Source organism: Heloderma suspectum, chromosome 2, assembly GCF_057233095.1.
Source record: "Heloderma suspectum isolate Gila_16-S chromosome 2, 16-S_ref, whole genome shotgun sequence".
Taxonomy (NCBI): Eukaryota; Metazoa; Chordata; class Lepidosauria; order Squamata; family Helodermatidae; genus Heloderma; species Heloderma suspectum.
In genome coordinates, this window is record NC_139459.1 from 171,725,672 (window position 1) to 171,747,194 (window position 21,523).

Consider the following 21,523-nt stretch of genomic DNA (forward strand, 5'->3'; position numbering starts at 1 on the left):
ACCCTGGGTGGAGAAATACTCCATGGGTTAACCATGGGTTAAATCAACCATGGGTTAGCTTTGTGTGCAAGCTAAGCCTTTGTGTTTTCTGTAAGCCACCTCAAATAAACTTTTGGCAAGACAAGGTAGAAATCTGTTATCAGCCTTCCCCAATCTTGCCATGCTGGCTGGGAATTATGGGAGTTGCAGTCCATCACATCTGGAGGAGATCAGGTTGGGGAAGGCTATGTTACATTTATATATAATGTCTGTAATGCAAGTTGCAAAACAGGGCTCATACACCATAGGTGAAGAACCAGTTGGCTACTTTTCAAATCCTTTGTTAATTTCCAGTTTACATCCACTTCCTCTTCCTGGAATTACAGGCTTGGTTTAAGCATTTCCTCCCCCCCACACACACACCTTAAAATAATGCTGAACTTGCACACCTTCACTCAGTCATCGATAAGCACCCCAGTTCATGAAATGCTGTGTATCCCACCAAAAGATAACCTTGTCAAAGGGGATGAAGGAGCCTAGAGATTGGTTTGTAAAGTTGCTGTCTTCCAGGACTATGAGCTATCCAGGTTTAGCTTCTGCTAAAAGAAATTAGTTGAAGGAATGAACAGGGGCTCCAAGGTGAATGGATAAAAAGATGCAATAGCGCCCACTCAAGATTAGAAAAGGACTCTGATAATGAAGAAGGTACAGAACAGTGTGGTTGAGATAACTATTATCATTTATATATGCCCATCCGTGTCCATGGAGTTTTACAGATCTGCTGCCCAGGAGTCTGGAATCTGTGTAGATGTGGAGCGGTATACAAATGTTAATAATGATGATGATGATGGTATGGAGAGTCAAGAGCAGCCTTCGCCAACCTGGTGCCCTCCAGATGTTTTGGACTACATCTCCCATCATCCCTGACCATTGGCCATGCTGCTTGAGGCTGATGAGAGTCGTAGTCCAAAACTTCAGGAGGGCATGAAGTCAGGGAAAGCTGGTCAAGAGTAATAGGGGCTGAATTTCCATGAAGAGAAAGTAGTGCATGATAAATAAAAATGAACCTCTTTAGTGAAGTTCAAGGTTTTGTATAAGAAAAAAAAACACTCCAAGTGGCAATCTAATGAGAACCTACAGGTGAGATGTTGTGGGAATCTGTGCAGGCAGCTCTATTTCCTGGTCTGATTATCAGTAGCAGGTTGTGTATTAAGCTGGACATACTCGAATTTCATCGAGTGTTGATGGTTATAGCTCCAACACCGTAAGTAGGAAGCAGCAGAATAATCAATTCTCAGTGGCTGTCAATGGACATTACACCATAGCAGATTGACTTCCCGTCAATACACTTTGACTCAACACAATTAATGGTCTGGCATTCATGATTAAGTATACACTTGTGTTACTCACAGAAGTCACTAGCTGACTCCACATCAATGGGCACTACCATGCTTTACAGTCACCAGCAGCCTCATGGGCAAACCACCCTCATTAATGAGATCTACAGTGTCACTAATGAACTGGGAATAATCATGTATTGATCCAATACCATCATTTTGTGATGACGCTAGAAATACTATGTGGGGCCATTTAAAGTTGACTTAGAAGTTACTAATTCTTGAGCTATTGGGCCCTAGCAGTAATCTCTCTTACATCTTAATGTTTTACATTGGATTGCATAGCTGCTATCTTCCCTGGGCCCTACAGTTTGTTTGCCTGCTTGTTTATTCTGTTTCTATAATAAACTCAGAGCAGCTTACCTGGACCTCCCAGTAGCCTCCCTTCCAGGCACTGATCAGGTCTATAATACTTAGCTTCAGCATTATTCCTGAGTTAGTCGCTGGGAGAATGGATTGATGAATGATACTTCCATGTCCTCCTTGCCTCAGGATGTCTGCACTGCTGGGACAGGAGGATGTTTTGGCACAAGGCCAGTGGTGCCCCACAACACAACAGCCTCCTCGGCTACGTCAGCACAGAGATCTGTCTTTGCACATCACTGGGCCTCCACCTCACAAGGGTGCCACTCGAGTGTTCTTGTTAATGTTTCTTCTTTATTCCCTGATCCTCACCACGTTTGACCCCTGGTGCACCTGCCCTCCCTATGCGTCCCAATCTCCTCTGTCCCATGGTTCCTCCTTTCATGGGTTTCCCCTAGATGTCAAAGCAGAGGCTTCCAACACGGACAGTATGTGCGTGAGGGTTACCTCTGGGCCTCCAAACTGCATGCCAAAAGCTCCTGCACCAATCAGCCATGAATCCCACACTTGAGCATCCCTTACATATACACCCTCATAAGAACATATAATAATAAGAGTTCTAAGGTGGCCAGGTGTCCTCTAAGAGCTTTTCTACACGAGACTGTTAATCCACTGTATCTATTTTCGGTTTCATTGCAGAATTGCGATCCATACTTTTCCACTACATAACCTCTAGGTGGCACTGTGGTATAGTGGAATAGCAAGAGGAAATTGTGCTTTCATTCGTTTTCACAATTAAATGCTGCATTTTCCCTGCTCTAATAAAACACCAAAACTGCTGGTTAGACAGAGCCTCAAAGCCCTGGAGGAATGAAGAAGTATTTCTTAGGCTTCTAGAGATCATGATAGAGCACGCTTGATGACTTGGCTTCTCTAAGGAGGAAGCTCCTCGATAGGAAAGGTGCTGGTTTTCAGTGCATTTCACACCAACAAAGCTCTCCATATCCTTTACTGTATTGATATACACATCAGTTCTCCCAACTCTGCACATCTTGTGCTCTATATCTATGGGTAGAATCCAACTAAAGCCCTACTTTGAGTAGACCAGTTGAAATGAATGGGATTTATTAGTCATTACTAACTTAAGTAATATAATTCATTTTAATGGGTCTACTGTAAGTAGGACTTTAGTTGGATTCTACCCGATGAATCCTATATGTACATTTAACGCAGGGATGGTGGAATGTGTGGCCCTGAAGATGTTGTTAGATTACAACTCCCTTCATCCCTGACCATTGGCCATGCTAGCTGGGGCTGATAGGACTTGGACTACATTGACATCTAGAGGGCCACATGGTCTCCTGATTTATAGTGCTTGAAGTGGGGTGGGAAGCCTTCTCTCTTCTTTTCAGAGGGATCTGAAACTATCCAAAGTAATTTTTCCATCCAGCCTAACTTGAAACTATTCCCTTGCCCCCCCTCCCACTTTGAGTGCTTTGTACATCTCTCGGATGAACTTATTATAAGCCTCAAGTGTTTCCCACACTCTGCACTTCTATGGCTAGTGAGATATCCTTCCTCATCACACACAGCCTGGACTGTACCCTGGGTATGTCTGCTAGCTGGCTCAGAAATGAAGCCGCTGGATTAGGTCCCTCTTCTCCAACTCAGTAGACAATAGGCGTGTATCAGCCTTCATACTCAACCGGGTGCCCTGCCAATGTGTTGGAGTACAACTCCCATTATCCCCAGCCAGCAGCCCAATGGCTGGAGGTGATGGGAGTTCTAGTCCAACATGTTGGCAAGGCAACAGGTTGGGGAGGAAGGCTGCCCTGTGTCCTTCCTTCTAAGCGTCCTGGCTGGCCGGGACCTTCCCATGGGGCAGGGTGGGATGGGATGAGACATCCTTGTTTGTCGAGACCCATGCTCTCCATTGTGTGTGTGCTGTGCTGGTGCTGTGTTGTCTGTTCTCAAGTGTCCTGTGTTTGTCGTTCCCTTCTTCTGTTGTAGGGAAGCAGCAGGATGGGGCAGTGGAGAATAATCAGAACAAAGGTAAAAATTCCCCAACGCTCCCCAACACATTCCTTGAGTGCTTACTCTTAAGTGTGCATTGAGGTGGGGAAACAGATGTACCAGAAAGGGTTCACCTTCTCTAGGCCTTAACAGCCTGGTGTCAGATTTCCAAGCCATACCCATAATTTGTGTTGCATTCAGAAAACTGGGCTGTTTTAACAACAACAAAAACTGAGTCTAGGCCAGGTGACCAGAGGCAAACAGAGCTCTTGTCAAGGTTGCTGTCTCTTGAAATATAAAACTCCAAAATCCACAGTTGGGTAATACCTTTATTGGGACCAACCAAAATGTCACAGAATAGTGGGCAAGCTTTTGAGTTCTCTAGAATTCTTCATCAGGCAGGGTGTTTCACAAAGCAGGAGATGTGGGGTGCAGTGGGGGGAAACAACAACAAAAAATTTTTTGAAGCCATGAGGTCTGCATTTAGTCTCAAGATAAAGATTGCAGATTGGCTGAATTAGTCTCTGTGAGGTGCTGCAGATATCAGGTTACACTGAGGATTCTGGGACAAAGAAGTGATGGCTGACCCCCGTGTTTTGAAAATGTAATGCCCTTCTATTACCCAGATCCGTCTCCAGCCTTAAGTGAAAGGCACAGGTTCCTGGTTAGGCAGAGAGTAGAACTAAAGAGAACCATGATAGTCTTCATATTAGCAAAGCCAAAGGTTAGTTTGGGGTGATGTACTAGGTAAAAAAAAATCAATGGAAGCCTAATTGTGTAGTATTGTCTAGTGGTTGGAGGGAATGGAATTTTTCACCACCTCTGCGGGTGGTAAAAAATAATATTCCTTCAGTTGTAGATTCTAGGTGGACGAAGCCCAGAGAGGGCCTTCTGGTGAGGCAGGGGCAGAGCCCAATGGAGTTTTGGTGAACCTGGGACAGAGCCAAGCATTTATTGTTGGTTTGCGGAGAGCTCAGCCATTTTTGGCAGGACTATGGGGTAACACCTAGACTTGTTGCCTGTTCCTTATTTCAAAGAACAGTTCCTTATTTATAAACCTTATTGATTTGTGATATGTACCATAACTGCAAAAAACAACCTAAATTTAATGCTATAGATGGACAGTATATTCTAACAAAGCACTGCACCGTTTTCTTACAGTCTCACAATGTATTCCTTATTTTGGAGCTCTTCAGGTGGCAACTCTAGGTAGGGCCCGGAACACAATCTGTCTATTCACCTAAGGAAGGGGTGGGGAACCTGTGGCCCTCCAGATATTGTTGGGCTTCAACTCCCATCATCCTTAATCATGGCCGTGCTGGCTGGAGCTGGGGGAAGATGGAATCTAACAATGTCTGGAGGGCCAGAGGTTCCTCACCCCGGCTTAAAGTTTATTGCTAAAAACAAGCAAGCAAATGTGGGGAGTGGGGGTGGGGAGGAATGACTTGATCCCTTACTTTTCTGGCAACTGGCCCCAAAGCATAAAAATCAGCTAGGCTGTATTTGTCTCAGTCATTTGGCAACCAGGTACAGTTTTTCTCATGCCGAGCTGCACGTGCTCAGGCCTTCTGTACAGTTGTGAAAGCAACAGGAGTACTGTTTTCCTTTGCCTGTGGTCACCCTAACAGGACCTTGGTCCCCCAGGCGCTATTCAGAATGACCATACGTCGGGACCCATCACAATTTGAACATTCTCCGCAGTACTGGCAAAAGAATAGAAATACTCACTGTTTACATACGGGAGTACCCAGGCCTAGAGAGGAAGCATGTCTTCTGCAGATGGCTATAGAGCTGGAATTTGAACATAGGGATTTTGGAACCCCAGCACTTGGCCTGCCACAGGGAGAATAAAATGTAAGCAGTGGTTCATGGGAAGTAAGCGTCTCATTCAAAGTCCAGTGGGAAGTGTTATCAAAATCCATGTCAAGAGTTATCAGGCAGTGTTGGGCATTTAGAATCAAATGCGGGATAAGTGGGCGGGGGTGTATACATGTTTATCTTGGTTCAACGTATATATCTGTGTGTGTGTGTGTCAGTGTCAATGTCAGTGTCAGAGAGTGTGTGTCCATCTGAGAAACAAGCTTTCTGGAACCCACTGTGTAAAGAGAGTACTTTGTGGACTTTCCTTGTGTACCAGAATGGCTTTTCCATAAGGGACCCTAGTTTTGTGTGAAGGTGCTGAGATTTTTGTAGGAAGTATCTCCCTCAGAGAACTACAATTTCCAGAGATCATTGAAAGAGGCCATTTTTAAAACATATATTTTATGTATTTAGTCATTTATTTAAGCTGCTTCTATACTGCTTGACATCCAAGGATCTCCAAGCAGTTTACGTAAAAGCATGTACAGTACAGTATAAAAACCAATATAAAAACATATAACAAAACAAAAATATCTTAAAACATTACAACCAAAGCATTAAAACAGCAATGTCATGATCAATTACAAGTCAGGGAACAGCCATGAGAGTTAAACCTGGTTAACTGCGTTGTGCAGACATGTCCTGTATTAAAGATGCTTATGTGAGAAGAGTGTATTACAGTGATTGTATATGTATTTGGCTATCTGGTGTGTGCATGAATTTGGGGTTAAGAGAATGTTGGGAAGGGGCAATAAGAGATTTCAGATTTCTGAATGCCTGTTTGTGCATATACTGCCTTCTACTGGACAGATCTGAAACAGCTCCTCTAGGAAACCAGTTCTGACTCTACCCTAGCAGGGGACAAATTCCACTTTACTCCAAAGAGGCATTTACAAGATGCCACCAGATGCACAATGGAAGAGAGAAGCCCACTAGGGCAGAGTCAGTAGTTAGGGCCGCCGCCTTTTTCTGGCCCAGCTCCTGAACTTTATATATATACCCTAGCAGTAGGATTATAGGATGAGGAAGGAATGCTTTGCTGTGGGTGAATCAGTGTTTGCTCCCTGTCTCTCTGCAGCCAAAAAGCAGGATGGGGCAGTCGCCATGGAAATGCAACCCCTGAAAAGTGCCGAGGGCGGTGAGATGGAAGAGCGGGAGAAGAAGAAAGCCAGTGTGCCCAAAAAGGAGAAATCTGTTCTTCAGGGGAAGCTCACCAAACTGGCTGTGCAAATCGGGAAAGCAGGTACAATGAGATGCTGTGCCATGGAACCTAGTGGTGCTCCCCACATTGGGGGAAGTGAGCTGGTGCAGATCCAAGGGGCTGGCAAATAGGGTGAAGCCAGAACTGTGTATTCCATGTTCAAAAAAATTAAAATTCTCTTCCAAAAAATTCCACATTCTGTAGCCTGTATCAATTAAGCAAATGTTTATCTTTCCTTTTATTTTGCATGATTTATTCTTCCATTTTACTGTTTGTCAGTGTTTTATTCAGGCTTGGCTTGTGTTGCGGGGGGTGGGGTGGGGTGCAGAATAAACTGTCCCAGGCACTGAAGCTCCACCCAGGATCACTGGAAGTCTTATCTTCAGCCACTCCTCTGGCATGTGAGATTTCAGCAGGCATTGCCTACATACTTTCAGACATATCTTAATAGCCACAAGGGCTAGAAATTTGCTGTTTTGTTTTTAAAGAAAGAAAGCTGAGATTCTCAGGAAGCTGAATTTTACAAATACACACAGCCCAAAGTATAGCACCTTTCCCCACACCGTCTGGAGGCAGTGATGCCAATGGGCTCTGCCCTGCCCTATTTTTGAAATCTCTTTTAACTGGTAATGTTGTAAGCCAGGCCATTCTGTTATGTAAAGTGGAGGAATGGCTCTTTCCCTAACCCTCGTCATTGATGGGGAACAATGGCCCTTGGCTGTTCCAAACATCTTGAATGGAAGTCACTCCCAACTTACTAAGGTGAAGGTTGTAAAACAGTTTTGTTTGATCTTGAAAAGGCAAAGGAAGTATGTGTACACTGAGAACTGAATTTGATTATGTTTTTGAGTAGATTTTGAGAATAGAAATGTTGGACAGATGTTGCTCTGTCACCTGCTCACCTGTGTGCTTGTTTCTGCACTTCTGTCATTCCTGCTCAACCTGCATATTTGTAAATAAACAAATTATTACAAAGACATCACATGCTTCAGTGCTCTGTCCTCCAAAAGCAAATGTGAATTATAAAGGCTGCCCTTAATTTCCCACTGCCCAAGGGTGCAGGAAACATTATAAAAGAGGGTGCCCTTTGGTCCTTTTTTTCTGCCCACCCACCCATGTCTGAACATTTTTAGTTCCGTTGCCTTTCGTTTTCTAAATAGCCAGTAGCTCCCATTAGCCCTCAGCTTAGGAGTGGAAACCTGATTTGGGTGGTGGGTTTGATCTAGTAAGGTACTAAGAGGCCCTCTGGGGAAACGCAGGTGCTTTCCTACAAGGCTTTTATCCTGCAATGAATCACCTTGGGTCAGTCACGGAATGTATTCCGCAATCATCCTGCCTCACTCATGGAATTTTACAGGGGTTCCAGGCAATGCTGTGTCTCATTTGTAGCCCTCCCATGTTTCCCCACTGCTTCTGCTTTCTTTCTTACCAGAAAAAAAAACCCTGTTAGGGAGGAAAAGATGAAATAGCTACACCAGGGGAGGGCAACTTGTGGCCCTCCAGATGTTTTGGCCTTCAACTCTCATCAGCCATAGCCAGAATAACCAGTGGTGAGGGCTCATGAGAACTGTAGGCCAAAACATCTGGAGGGCCACAAGTTGCCCACTCTCGAGCTATACAGTGCCTTTTGGTTGGTAGCACTCGGAAACCCCCTTAGTTCTAATTCCCCACATTCTGGCTTTAGATCCAAATGTTCCAAAGGGGGTGGGGGTGGGGAAGGTCATGGTTCTCAGACACAGGTCTCACTGTCACACCTGACATTCTGTTTTCTCTCTCCTTCTCCTACTCCTGCCAGGACTGGTGATGTCGGCTATCACTGTCATCATCCTGGTCCTGTATTTTGTCATTGAGACATTTGTTATTGATGAGAAGACGTGGTTGGCTGAGTGCACGCCTGTCTACGTGCAATACTTCGTCAAGTTCTTCATTATCGGTGTCACTGTCCTGGTGGTGGCTGTGCCTGAAGGCCTGCCATTGGCTGTCACAATATCCCTAGCCTATTCCGTTAAGGTGAGAATCCTATCATTTCTGGCCTGCCACACATTGCAAGGTTGGTGCCCTTCCCAATAGCGAGGCTACCTCTGAAATATCAGGTTGGCAAAAGTAGGACTCTTTTACCCTCAGATGCACCCTCCCTTCTAAATTCTCTCTGCTGATCTCTCTTTTTGAGACTCCAGTGCAGGTGGGCAAGAAGACATACCTGGAAGTGGTGGTGTTGGGTTGTATTTCCCTTGACCTATATGCTGGGGGAGGGGATGTGAGAGGAGATGGGTGGCAACCCTGTCATTAAGGAATGGGGTTGATTTGATAGTCCTCTGGGGTCTACCGTGTCCAATTTCTGCTGTGCTCTCTGTACAGTGTCCACTACCTGCAGTCAAGAGAACTGTCAGGCCTGGGATAATGGTTGCGACATGAAGTCTGTATCTGACACAAGTAAGGCGATGGGCATGTGAGTTAGAGGCAGGACGCATGGTCACAAATGGGCTCGAGGTCAGGTACCAGATCACGAAAACAGGAATGAAGGGCCAAAGACAGGAGATGTAGTCACAGACAGGCTGGAGATCAAATACTGGATTGGATATATGAGAAAAAGTGAGGTGAAGCGTGGCAAGGCCCATACAAGATAAGACAAGGCAGGGCTGGTATGAGGCAAGGCAAGAGAGAGTCTGCATTGTTACCAAATGGGAAGTATTGCTCAGATTGCTGGACTAGAAGGAAGGGCTTTATAGGGCCTGGTGCCCCTCCATTGGTTTGGGAGGTTAGTTGACCATCTTCGGGCTGTGGGGTTATCTGATAGCACCCAGGTCAGCCCAGAAGACACCCTTGCCCTATAGAATGTAGCCTGAGTGACTGAAGGCCCAGAGTGCTGGTGGTGCAGCAGGTCAGGCAGTAAAGGCTGGCTGTTGCTAGAGGCCCTGGCTCGTGACTCCCCTCTACGCCCTATGGAGAGACATCCTGGTGCAGCTAAGCACTTTGATCTTATTCTCTGACTGTAGAAAATGATGAAGGACAACAACCTGGTTCGACACCTTGATGCCTGTGAGACCATGGGCAACGCCACAGCCATCTGCTCTGACAAGACAGGCACCCTCACCACCAATCGCATGACCGTTGTGCAGTCCTACATGGGCGACACCCACTACAAGGAGGCCCCTGACCCCAGCAACCTGACACCCAAGACACTGGATCTGCTGGTGCACGCCATCGCCATCAACAGTGCCTACACCACCAAGATACTAGTGAGCCCTCTGTCCACTGATGCATTCTCCATGCCACTGCAACCTCAGGCCAGGACTACAATACTGCCTATACCAGGTGTGGACAGAAGGTAGATCTTCAGAAATTTGGGACATCAACTCCCAGAAGCCCCTGCCAGCATTGCCAATGGTCAGAAATGCTGGGAGCTGAAGTCCAAAATATCTCGAGATCTACTTTCTGCCCACCACTGGCCTATATCGAGTCCAACCCGAGGGGGTTGGACTCGAAGGCCTCATAGGCCCCTTCCATCCCTACTATTCTATGATTCTATGATATCATGGCTATCTTTTTGAATGGCAGTTAGGGTAACGGGAGGGAGCTCCGATGGATGGAACTCACAAAGGTTGTGGAGGACTCTGGCATCTCTCTTACCAGCTGATCAGGAGTTGGAGGGGGCATAGCTTGGTGGTAGAGCACATGCATTGCGGCAGATGGTCCCAGGTTCAATCCCCAGCATCTCCAGGTAGGGTTTCAGCGGGAACCTTCTGCCTGAAACCCTGGAGAGCTGCTGTCAGTCAGTGTCAACAATACTGGGCTAGATGGACCAATCGTTTGACTCAGTATAAGGCCCCTTCCTATGTTCTGCTGAGCATGTGGGATCACATACTTTGTGCTCCCTTGAGGTACAGAAGCACCAGTTGAGGGCCAAACAAGATGTGGTGGCAGCTGAGCCATTCCTTTAAATGATAGTTTGCCCCCCATCAAATATAAAACCATGGTCAGGGGTTCATTTTCAAAGGCACAAGTGACGTATGGGTGAGAGGTGCTGGACCCTTCCCACTCCTGTAGCTTCGGCAGTCTGTTGCCCAAACTCCTTTTGCTTCAGCCAGGCTCCAGTACAGGAAGTGAGTCCAGTTGGAAGAAAAGTGTCTATGGGAAAGGGGCTGCCCGGACGTAAGCAGAGGGTGTCGGGGAGGGTTCAGCGCTAACATGCTTTCATTGGTTTCATACCGGAGTTCAGTTTAACTGTCACTGCTTTCCTTGGCGACTCTTGAGACTCACAATTTGAGGGCACAGAACTTTCTATGAGAAAGCCCTAACCCACCTCAGTGAGAACTACAGTTCCCAGGGCTCCCTGCAGAGAGGGAATGGCTATTGAACCGGCTTTAAGGCTATAGCATAGATATGCCCCCTGGATTCAAGGCACACTGCAGGGCTGTGTTCATGATACCCCACAATTCTGGTTCAGCCTATGGACACCTCCCCCCGCCTGCCCTCTGCTAGAGGAAATTGATGGGGTTTGGAGAACCAGAGAATGTGGCGCTCCTTTCTTACCCTCTGCTTCCTTCAGCCTCCAGAGCAAGAAGGGGGTCTGCCACGCCAGATCGGCAACAAGACGGAGTGCTCCCTGTTGGGCTTCGTGCTGGACATGCGACGTGACTACCAGCCCGTGCGCGAACAGATCCCTGAGGAGAAGCTCTACAAGGTTTACACCTTCAACTCTGTCCGCAAGTCCATGAGCACTGTCACTTGCATGCCCGATGGAGGCTACCGACTCTTCAGCAAAGGCGCTTCTGAAATCGTCCTCAAAAAGTGAGTCTGCTCTCCCTTGTGTGAGGTAAAAGGATCCCCACAGAAACAAGTGCTCCTGCCCCAGAGTTAGCTGGACATTCGCTCGACCTCTGAAACTTACATCATTGTCACCACCACCACCACCACCACCATAACACTTAGTGTCATTTACAGAGTGCTTGAGAGTAATCAAAATGCTAAATGCACATTATCTCAGTAACAGCAACTCCTGTGAAATAAGTCAGCATTATTATGGCCATTATACTGATGTCCAGATAGGGAATGTGTTTAAATTGATAAATGGGCTCGAAAGTGTGAGAGGAACAGGCTAAAGATGTCCAAAAGTTAATCTGTTTGAAACCCGTGCCAGTAACATAATGTAGAAAGATCTAAAACATCCACAAACCCTGAGCAAATAAAAAGGTCTTCAGCTGGCACCAAAAAGATAACAGAGCCAGTGCCAGGAAAGCTTCTCTGGATCAGGAATTCCAGAGACAGGGCGCCACCACTGAAAAGGCTCTGTATCACCTAAATGCCTGCCTCACTTCAAATGACAGTGGGACTCTTGAGAGTTTTCAAAAGTCAGAATCTGGCTACTTCCTATATGGTAACATGAGACCAGCCTCTGAGCCTAGGAACATTTCTTAACGGGGTTTCCCATATATACCTAATAACTCTACCTTCAGACTGCGGCATTGGGCACAGGATCTCTATCCCACCCCCCAAAGTTGCTGCCTTTCAGGCTCAGGTAATATGAAGCCTGAGCCATTTCATGTCATGGGTGGCAAACTTGCAGCCTCGGAGGAAGAGATCCTGTGTAAAGGGTTTCTGATGTGTGCAACTGTGTCTTCTCCCCTTTCCAGATGCACAAACATTCTAAATAGCAGTGGAGAGCTGCGCGTCTTTCGGCCCCGCGATCGAGATGAGATGGTCAAGAAGGTGATCGAACCCATGGCATGTGATGGGCTGAGGACTATCTGCATAGCCTACCGTGATTTCCCAGCAGGGAAAGAGCCCGACTGGGACAATGAAAATGACATTGTGGTAGACTTGACCTGCATTGCTGTGGTGGGAATTGAGGACCCTGTGAGGCTGGAGGTAACAGCTCAGCTTGGATGGCTTTTCTGTAATCAAAATGCTGCTCTTTCTGCTTGAGTCTCCTGGTCCCCCCTGGGTGTTTCCTCAGGGAGGGAGTTCATCTCAGGTTTTAGATCTCAAGTCCCTCCCAATGACTGACCCAGAGCTGGGATCAACCAGGCCCTTCGGGTGCTTCTGGACGAGGCTTTTATTGTGCCATCACCCTGCCTCATTCACAGGAGATTTTATGAAGGGTACAGACATCATTGTCTTCCGTTGGTAACCCCGCTGTGTTTTCCCATTGCTTCTCCCATCTTTATCCTTAACCCCCCCAAAATCTATTAAGGAGGGAAAGATGGAATAGCTGCACAATGGGAGGGGCTGTGGCTGAGTGATAGAGCCCCTGCTTTGTATGCAGAAGGTCCCAGGTTCAATTCCTGGCATCTCCAGGCAGGGCTGGAAAACCTCCTTCTTGAAAACCAGTGTGGACAGTACTGAGTTGGATGGTCCTAGGGTCTGACTCAGTATAAGACAGCTTCCTTTCTCCCTAATGCCTTTTGATTGGTAGCACTAGGAGCCCTCCATCTGGAAGCATCCCTGACTGCTAATAATGACAAAAGGTGGCTTTCAGCAGCCAGACTGGTATAGCGGATAATGTGTTGGGTCTTGAACCCAGGCAGAACGATGCCAAGGTTGTGTGAATGCTGCAGTTCCCCATAGAGTCTTTCATTCTCCTAGGGCCTGTCCAAATGGCAGTCATTTTGGGGATTAGGAGGGGTGTTCCCCCAAATGAGGCATGTTGAACCTCGTTCAGCCCAAGGGTTTTCACTAGCTCCAACTAGTATAGAATTCAGCTGCTAGAATTCCGGCTGGTTGGCCTACGTCAGGGATGTTGAACCTCTTTCAGCCTGAGGGCTGAATTCAGTTTCACAGCGGCTCTCGGAGGGCCAAATTCCAGTGGTGGGCGAGGCCAAAGGTAATACGGGTGGGGCCAAAAATGCCAGCATATTTTAGTTTAAAGCGCTTACTGCCAGTAACTAAGCCTTAGGAGGGGCATTTCAAAGCTTTAGAATGGAGGAAAATACGCAAAAGCCAAAAAACCACCAAATGATTGGCAGTGGGGGAAAGGGGCCAGGGAAAGAGAACATGGCCCTCTGAGGAACCCCGAGAGGGCCAGAGTAGGGCCTCAGGCGGACCAAATTAGGCCCCCAGGTGGGCCGGATTAGGCTCGTGGGCCTGAGGTTCAACCCCACTGCTCGAAACACATTTATTTATCACTTTCCCTTTTTAAAAGAAGTATGATTAAGCTGCACAGCTTTGTTTTGACAGGAAAGCAGCTGGATGGAAAAGCAGATTGTAGAAAATCAATGACTCTGGTTAGAGGAGCCCTGTGTCTCTATTGCAGGTGCCAGAGGCCATCCGCAAATGCCAGCGTGCCGGTATCACAGTCCGCATGGTAACAGGTGACAACATCAACACAGCCCGGGCCATTGCTGCCAAATGTGGCATCATTCAGCCAGGGGAGGACTTCCTGTGCCTGGAAGGAAAAGAGTTCAATCGGCGGATCCGCAATGAAAAGGGAGAGGTGACTGGATGACTTACTTTAAATCTCTGGGATGGTGCTGCTCCTAGAATTCCAGGGTAGAAGAGACAATTCTACATAGTGGGTTTCATTCCCCTAGGGCTTGTCCAGATGTCATTTGGAGGATCAGGAGAGATGTTCCCCTATTTATGCATTACATTTCTATACTGTCCAATAGCCAAAGCTATTTAGTTCTCATTTTCCCTCACTTGCATGCAGAAAGCAGAATGATCAAGACACAAGATTATCTAAATGCAATATCTGGGCCGCAGAGATTCCGACACACACACACGCACACATACACACACACACATTGATATGAGTGCAAAATGAAACTTGAGTCTGGTTCAGACATAATGATAAAACATGGTTTCTTCTAAATGAAGAAGCCTATCCAAACCTCAGGCTCACTCACTTCACGTTTCTCTCTCCTTTTTTGAGCACTAGAGATCAGAAGCATTTGCTTCCAATTTTAAAGACACCTCAGTTCCCTGTGATGTTCAAACTTGGGAAACGTTTTGAATTCCACCCCTCCCCATACACACATATATTTAAAAAACCAACTCCCTGCAAACAAAAAGCTAGCACATTGGGTTGAAAGGTTCTATCCCAGTCTGCTTCTTGCTGTGATTGTTTTATGCTTGTTTCACCTAGAAAAACTTTTGTTTTAAATAAGTGTTCCCTCACCTGAAATCTGTAGATAGTTTATTTTGTTTGTATTCCTACCACCAGGATAGTATTAATACATAAGAGTGGGCAATCAGTCAATCAGTCAATCAATCAGTCAATCAATCACATGTGCAATAGTGCAGTCCATTCCACCACCTCATTCTGCTACACATGTGAAATGGTGCAACTGCACAGCATTGCATTTGAGATGACGTTCTACCCGTCATAGCCAATTCACATAGACAAATAATCACTTCATGTTGCAGTCATCAAGGGACGAACATACATGTTTGAACCGGCCCCTCAGTTTTTGTGTGGAATTATGTAAGTGTGGTCTGTGTTAGGGGAAGGGCCCTGCTGAGAGGTAGAGCACATGCTTTGCATGCAAAAGGTCCCTGATTCAATCCCTGGTAGGCTTGGGAAAAATAAAAACCTGTCTGAAACCCTGGAGGGCTACTGCCAGTCAGTGCAAATAATACTGAGCTAGATGGACGAATGGTCTCACTCAGTGTAAGGCAGCTTCTCACGTTCTGTTACCCAGTAGTTCTTCCTTTTTTCTATCTCCCTGCACTGCAGATAGAACAAGAACGCCTTGATAAAATCTGGCCAAAACTGCGGGTTCTGGCTCGATCGTCACCCACTGACAAACACACCCTGGTGAAAGGTAAAAGACTGTCGGTCTCCTTGCACTCGGCCTTGCACTCATCCCATATGGGGTGATGGGAGTTGGGACTTCCGGCGTCTGCATGTCATTTCCTGCAACCGAACTCCAGATGTGCAGGCCAGATTATCTTTGAAAGCATATCAATATGTGGATGCAAACATCTCTGATATTTATTTAGATTTATACCCCTTCACTACTAGCTAACTCGCATTCTTGACCTTAAAGGCATCATTGACAGCACTATTGGAGACCAGCGCCAGGTGGTCGCTGTCACTGGTGATGGGACGAACGATGGACCAGCACTCAAGAAGGCCGATGTAGGCTTTGCCATGGTAAGAGGAGCTGAATTGAACTCCCTCCCCTGTGTCCACAGGGACATCTACTCTACAGGGAACTAGAGTTAAGATAAACATAATATAAAAAGGGAGCTCACAGCATGTCCTTCATCTGTGGGATGAGCCCAGCTTCCTCCCGGTGTCGCAACTGAAGTGACAGATGTACATATTGGTGTATGGAATGCAGGCTCAGCCATCAGTCATTCCTCCCCCCCCCCCACTGCATGCTTCAAGCAGGCTGTCTGCCTTTAAAAAAACACTGTGTGTATGCTTAAGTTCATCTGTTTATCACGTTATTACTGGGAAAAAAACCTCCCTGCACAAGGGAGGTGTCTTGGGAACATTACAGGTGTCACTCAGTCAGTGCTTTCTGCATAGCCACCTTCGGCAGATCTGCAGATTTTTTCTTCAGAACTTATTTCCCAGTAGAATAATTCAAGACAGTTAGAATACTTCAACTTTGTATAGAGAGACAGGGGGCAGTATATTTAGTTGCTAAATCACCTGGCCGGAACCTATTCCATTCATTGATAAATGGTATTCAACTTTTTTTAGAAAGTCTGGACAGAGTTTGCCTCCCATAGCAACTTATAACTTGTTATTTTATTCATTGCCATGTCAATCCAAATCTTCTTTGTGCATTATACCAGAGAAGTATGCATGTTGATCACCAAGCTTTTGCTAAGTTCATCCTTGTAACTATTAATATATAACTCACCATCACCACTAAATCTCTAAGGATCTGATCTTTAATATCATCCAGGAGTATAGTTGTTGAGGTTAATTGCAACTCATAGCCTGTAATTTTTCTGATGCTGTTTGTTATCTTCTTCCAATATTCCTTAATAGGATTACATGCTTAGCACCTTTTACCACTGGGAACAGCCTAGAAATCCTGGCTGGTTTATAATACCACATATATATTATTTTATAGAAGTTTTTTCTAGAAGCCACACCTTGTACATCCATACAGATCTTTGAACAGACATAATTCTATTGCTCCTCCAAGATTGTTATGTTAAATTATTTTTCCCGCTTTCGTTCAGTTACATCTGTTCTATTATCATATATATCTATTATTTTATATACTTTGGACAGTAATCATTTCTGTATATTCTAGCTCAATCACTTCTCAAGTGAAGTATGAGGTCTAGCCATGTCTATTCCCCTAGTTGCTTCTTGAATATAATTTTTAATCTGGAAGTATTGGAAAAAGGGAAGGCGCAGATTAACATTTCTATCTGCCTGTTGTGCATATTAAAAAACACAACTCCCTGGGAAATATAATCTCTGAATTTTTCCAACCCACTTGCTAACCACACAGAGTAGTCCCCCAGTTCTCGTGCTGTCTTAAACCCCAAACTATTAAGTACCGGGGCAAGGAGGGGAAATACCTGGTGCCAGACAATGTCTCTTTTTGTCAAGGGCTCCTTGGAGGCCTCTCTCAGTCTAATTCAGTAGCCAAGTCCAGACACAGACAAATGGATTCTTTTCAAAGCTTTATTCCTCTTTTACAACTTAACAACTCTACTGTTAGCAACTAGATATGAGCAGCAGAGTACCTGTGCCCTAAGTTGGAACAGTTGGTCTCCATTTGAAAGGGAATTACTGGCAGACCCCTGAACTTAAGGACTAGGGAGAGTCCCTCCCCTTTTCCCTTGGATCCTCTGGGCGCAGCCGTTGTTTGCGCGCCAACCGGGCACTACGCCTCCTTTCTGCGCCCTCCATCTGGCGCCACTCTCTGCGTCGGTGTCACGCATCCATCAAGTCTGCTTCCTGCGCTCTGTCACTCCCAGGACTGCTATCTAAGCTAGGAATGCTGGTGGGAGGAATCTCCGTCAGCTGTTGGCCCTGGGAAAGAGGAGCACGCTCCTCTCCCAGGAGCGACTCCTCTTCCTCAGAATCAGAACTACTCTGGGATTCTATGGACTCAGTGTCCACCCTGACTCTTTTCCCCCCAAATTTTGAGAATTGCATCTCTGATTATATGTGTCTGTATCCTCCCTTTCTCCTGTTGTGTGTACCACATCCATTCTTCTACAGGTATATCTATCCCTTCTCATTTCTCAGTCCAAGGTGGGAAACCTTTAAATGCTTAGGTCCACTGTGCTATTGCCACTAATACAGCTGCTTGATAATAATAGATAATATTAGGGACTGAAAGTCCTCCTCTAGCTCTCTCCTATTGCAATACTTGTGATCTAACCCTTGGCCTTTCATAGCCCCATGTATATATATTGATTGACTGACTGACTGACTGATTGAAAGAGAAATACAAATCTAGGCGAAATGTTCATCCTAATATCGGCAATTCTCCCTAGCCATGAAAAAGACAATTTTGCCCATTTCTTAAGATCCTGTACAGCTTTACACAACACCCTCATATAATTATCTTCAGATAGATTATATACTTTGTCAGAGAACACTGATGTCAGGGTGGACACTGAGCCCATAGAATCCCAGAGTAGTTCTGATTCTGAGGAAGAGCAGTTGCTCCTGGGACAGGAGCACGCTCCTCTTTCCTAGGGCCAATAGCTGACGGAGATTCCTCCCACCGGCATTCCTAGATTAGATAGCAGTCCAGGGAAAGCAGACTTGGTGGATGCGCGACGCAGATGCAGAGAGCGGCGCCAGATGGAGGGCGCGGAAAGGAGGCGAAGTGCCAGGTTGGCGCGGAAACAACGGCTGCGCCCAGAGGCTCCAAGGGAAAAGGGGAGGGACTCTCCCTAGTCCTTAAGTTCAGGGGTCTGCCAGTAATTGCCCTTCAAACGGGGACCAACTGTTCTAACTTAGGGCATAGGGATGCTGCTGCTCAGATCTAGTTGCTACTTGTAGAGCTGTTAAGTTGTAAAAGAAGAATAAAGCTTTGAAAAGAATCCCTTTGTCTGTGTCTGGACTTGGCTACTGGATTAGACTGAGAGCCCTCCAAGGAGCCCTTGACACTTAGGGCATAGGTACTGTGCTGCTCAGATCTAGTTGCAATCGGTATAGTTGCTAAGTTGTAAAAGAAGAATAAAGCTTTGAAAGGAATTCCTTTGTCTGTGTCTGGACTTGGCTACTGGTTTAGACAGAGAGAGACCTCCAAGGAGCCCTTGACAACTATTCCCAAATATTTGACTCCTCTTGTTTTACATTTTGAACTTGCTAAACATTCAAGTTCGACTTTTTGCTCCCTTTCCAAATATAATGATAATATTTTGTATTTTCCTAATTTCGCTTTATATCCAGATACATTACCAAATTCATTTAACCTGTTTTTTTACAATTCTAGCTGATCTTATGGAGTCTTGCAACAAAAATGCAGCATTATCTGCATACGGTATTGTTTTACATTCATATTGATTTAGAGTATTGCCTTTTATGCCCCCTTCTTGTCCCACTAGTTGGGCCATGATTTCAATATATAAATTTTAAAAAGTAATCCTGACAATGAGCATCCTTGTGTAACACCTCTTTGTAATGTTATTATAGGCAACATTATGCCATTTATTAGAATCTTAGCAACTGGTGCTGTCAGATTACAGAAATGTGGGCCAAATCCAAACCTTCTAAGAGTATTATCCATAAATCTCCATTCAATCAAATGCTTTTTCAGCATCTACAGAGTAGAATGATGTTGGCTGTTTTGTCTTCTGTATGTGATCTGTCAAATGTATCATTTTCTGAGTGTTCCAAGCAAGTTGCCTCCCTTTCATAAAGCCTGTTCAGTCCTCAGTTATATAATGTCCTAAAATTTTATTTACTCTGTTGATCATTATTGTTGTCATCAATGTATATTTAATAAGGATATTGGTCTATAAGATTCTGGTTTCTCAGCATAGATCATAATTATAAATCATAATTATATTCTGGCAATGTATTACATTAATATATATTTTATTTAATATTTATGGCTTGGGAGCATGTGCAATTTCAGCTACTCTACAAATATGTACTATCCTACAGAGAGCGAACACTCTGAATAAAGTGTGTTAAATAATATTGGTTTACAAAACTCCTAACTGAAGCTTTGATGTTGGATCCACTTCACAAGACTTGGAACATGGAGCAAGGCTACCCAGGTTTTCCAAAGCACAGGGAAAAACCACTGCCTAACATGTAACCAGTGAGGTTCCTTTGAAATCTGTGTACATTTTGCCATCCAGAAGATATGCCTCAGAGCCTACTGGGAAAAGAGGGTGAAGGCTCTGGTGAAGGCTTTTGCTACAGATGCAAAATGGAGGGGGTAGGTATGTACAGGTTGTGTAAAATCTGTTCCATCTGTGTTTCACAGAATGTCAGGCACCTTTCATTCCACAGTCAATGGAATTGGATTTTTTTTTGTTCCCAAAAAAGCCAAAAATGCACAAATTCCCCCCAAATGCACAAAATCCCCCCAAATGTGCATTTTCATGCTTTAGCCTAAGGGAAATGTGCATTTTTGGCTTTTTTATATTTTTGTGCATTTTTCAATGACAACATTTGTGAAAAACCAGGGAAGTTAGAAAAACAGTCTGCAAGCAGGCAGAATCTGCCCGACAGGGGAAAAGCCAGTCCACCACAGAATCTGCCAGTCGAATTCATCAAAATCCAAACTCATTTGGTTCTGTTGTGGATTTCTCTGACATTTCTAGCAGGGGGCATCTTCAACATACACATTATGGAGCTTGCTGTCATTGTTCCTTTGGGAGTGAAGTATTACAATATGGCACTTCGGTAACCAGCGCAGCCAGTGAGCAATTCCACCTTTATACTCACAAAATAGTTTGCTATGTCCCAGGAATTTGGACACTGAATTGGGCACACAAGAAGCTTAGGGGACTTCGTATAGGTGCCAAATAATACCTTGTCACTGGAAATTATCTAAAATGACAGTGGTCCATTCAGAGTTATCAGAATTGCAACTGCTCACAACAACACAAAGCATTTCTTCAATGCAAAGCATAATCTTAAAACATATGGAAACCATTTCTGGAGTGTTTCGGTAATAACTGGTGAGATCTCTCAAAAGTCTCTTGTATTTCCCACTAGGAGGTGGATTATTCCTCCTTTTTTATTTTAAAATGTATTTGTTTCAAATTTTAAGCTTAGAGCAATATAATATACCTGCCTAGGGTGTTATGAGCATAATGTAGATGAGAAAAAATCTGTGAGATGCAGAGGAAAAATAATAGATTATGTGGGAGGGAGGATTAGGCAGATTGCGAAGGGGAAAAGAGGGGTTAAAATATGTATCATACATTTCTCTCCCATCTTTGTTAAAGTTGCTGCTATCTGTTAAATATTTTGATATATACTGCAGACGTTGTGATGCGTGTAAATGAAGCCTTAATATTTAATAAACTGTAACATAAAAGAAATCTACCCAAGGAAAAAGAAATTCTGCAATCAAAATAAATGCTGTAAAGTAAATAAACCTACATGCTTTGATTTGCATAGAGACAGATCCTGATTAACTTAGTTGAACTTAGACCTGACTGAAAACAATGGGACAAGTTAGACATGCCTTAAATTAAGTACCATTGATTTCAGTGGAAACACCACACAAGTAATTTACTCTTAGTCCAACTCATAATGTATTATATTCTCAACAGTGAAGTTTTCAAAGTGTTCAGATTTATTTTTGGCACAGTACATCGTGACAAAAGGAGAAGGGCATGACATTTGTGGTCAGGTGGCCAAGAGAATCAAACT

The 21,523-nt window shown here is 44.9% G+C and overlaps 1 protein-coding gene across 3 annotated transcripts in view; it reads left to right on the forward strand.

The window, feature by feature from the left end:
• ATP2B3 (ATPase plasma membrane Ca2+ transporting 3) overlaps nucleotides 1–21,523 on the forward strand; it is an 85,223-nt gene that overhangs the window by 33,742 nt on the left and 29,958 nt on the right. For all 3 annotated transcript variants that reach the window (XM_084836023.1, XM_084836022.1, XM_084836024.1), the window contains 9 exons: nucleotides 3,690–3,731; nucleotides 6,631–6,795; nucleotides 8,549–8,763; nucleotides 9,750–9,992; nucleotides 11,303–11,544; nucleotides 12,387–12,621; nucleotides 14,006–14,185; nucleotides 15,428–15,515; nucleotides 15,741–15,847. In XM_084836023.1, coding sequence (XP_084692149.1) covers nucleotides 3,690–3,731; nucleotides 6,631–6,795; nucleotides 8,549–8,763; nucleotides 9,750–9,992; nucleotides 11,303–11,544; nucleotides 12,387–12,621; nucleotides 14,006–14,185; nucleotides 15,428–15,515; nucleotides 15,741–15,847 — 1,517 coding nt within the window. The remainder of the gene's footprint in view (nucleotides 1–3,689; nucleotides 3,732–6,630; nucleotides 6,796–8,548; nucleotides 8,764–9,749; nucleotides 9,993–11,302; nucleotides 11,545–12,386; nucleotides 12,622–14,005; nucleotides 14,186–15,427; nucleotides 15,516–15,740; nucleotides 15,848–21,523) is intronic.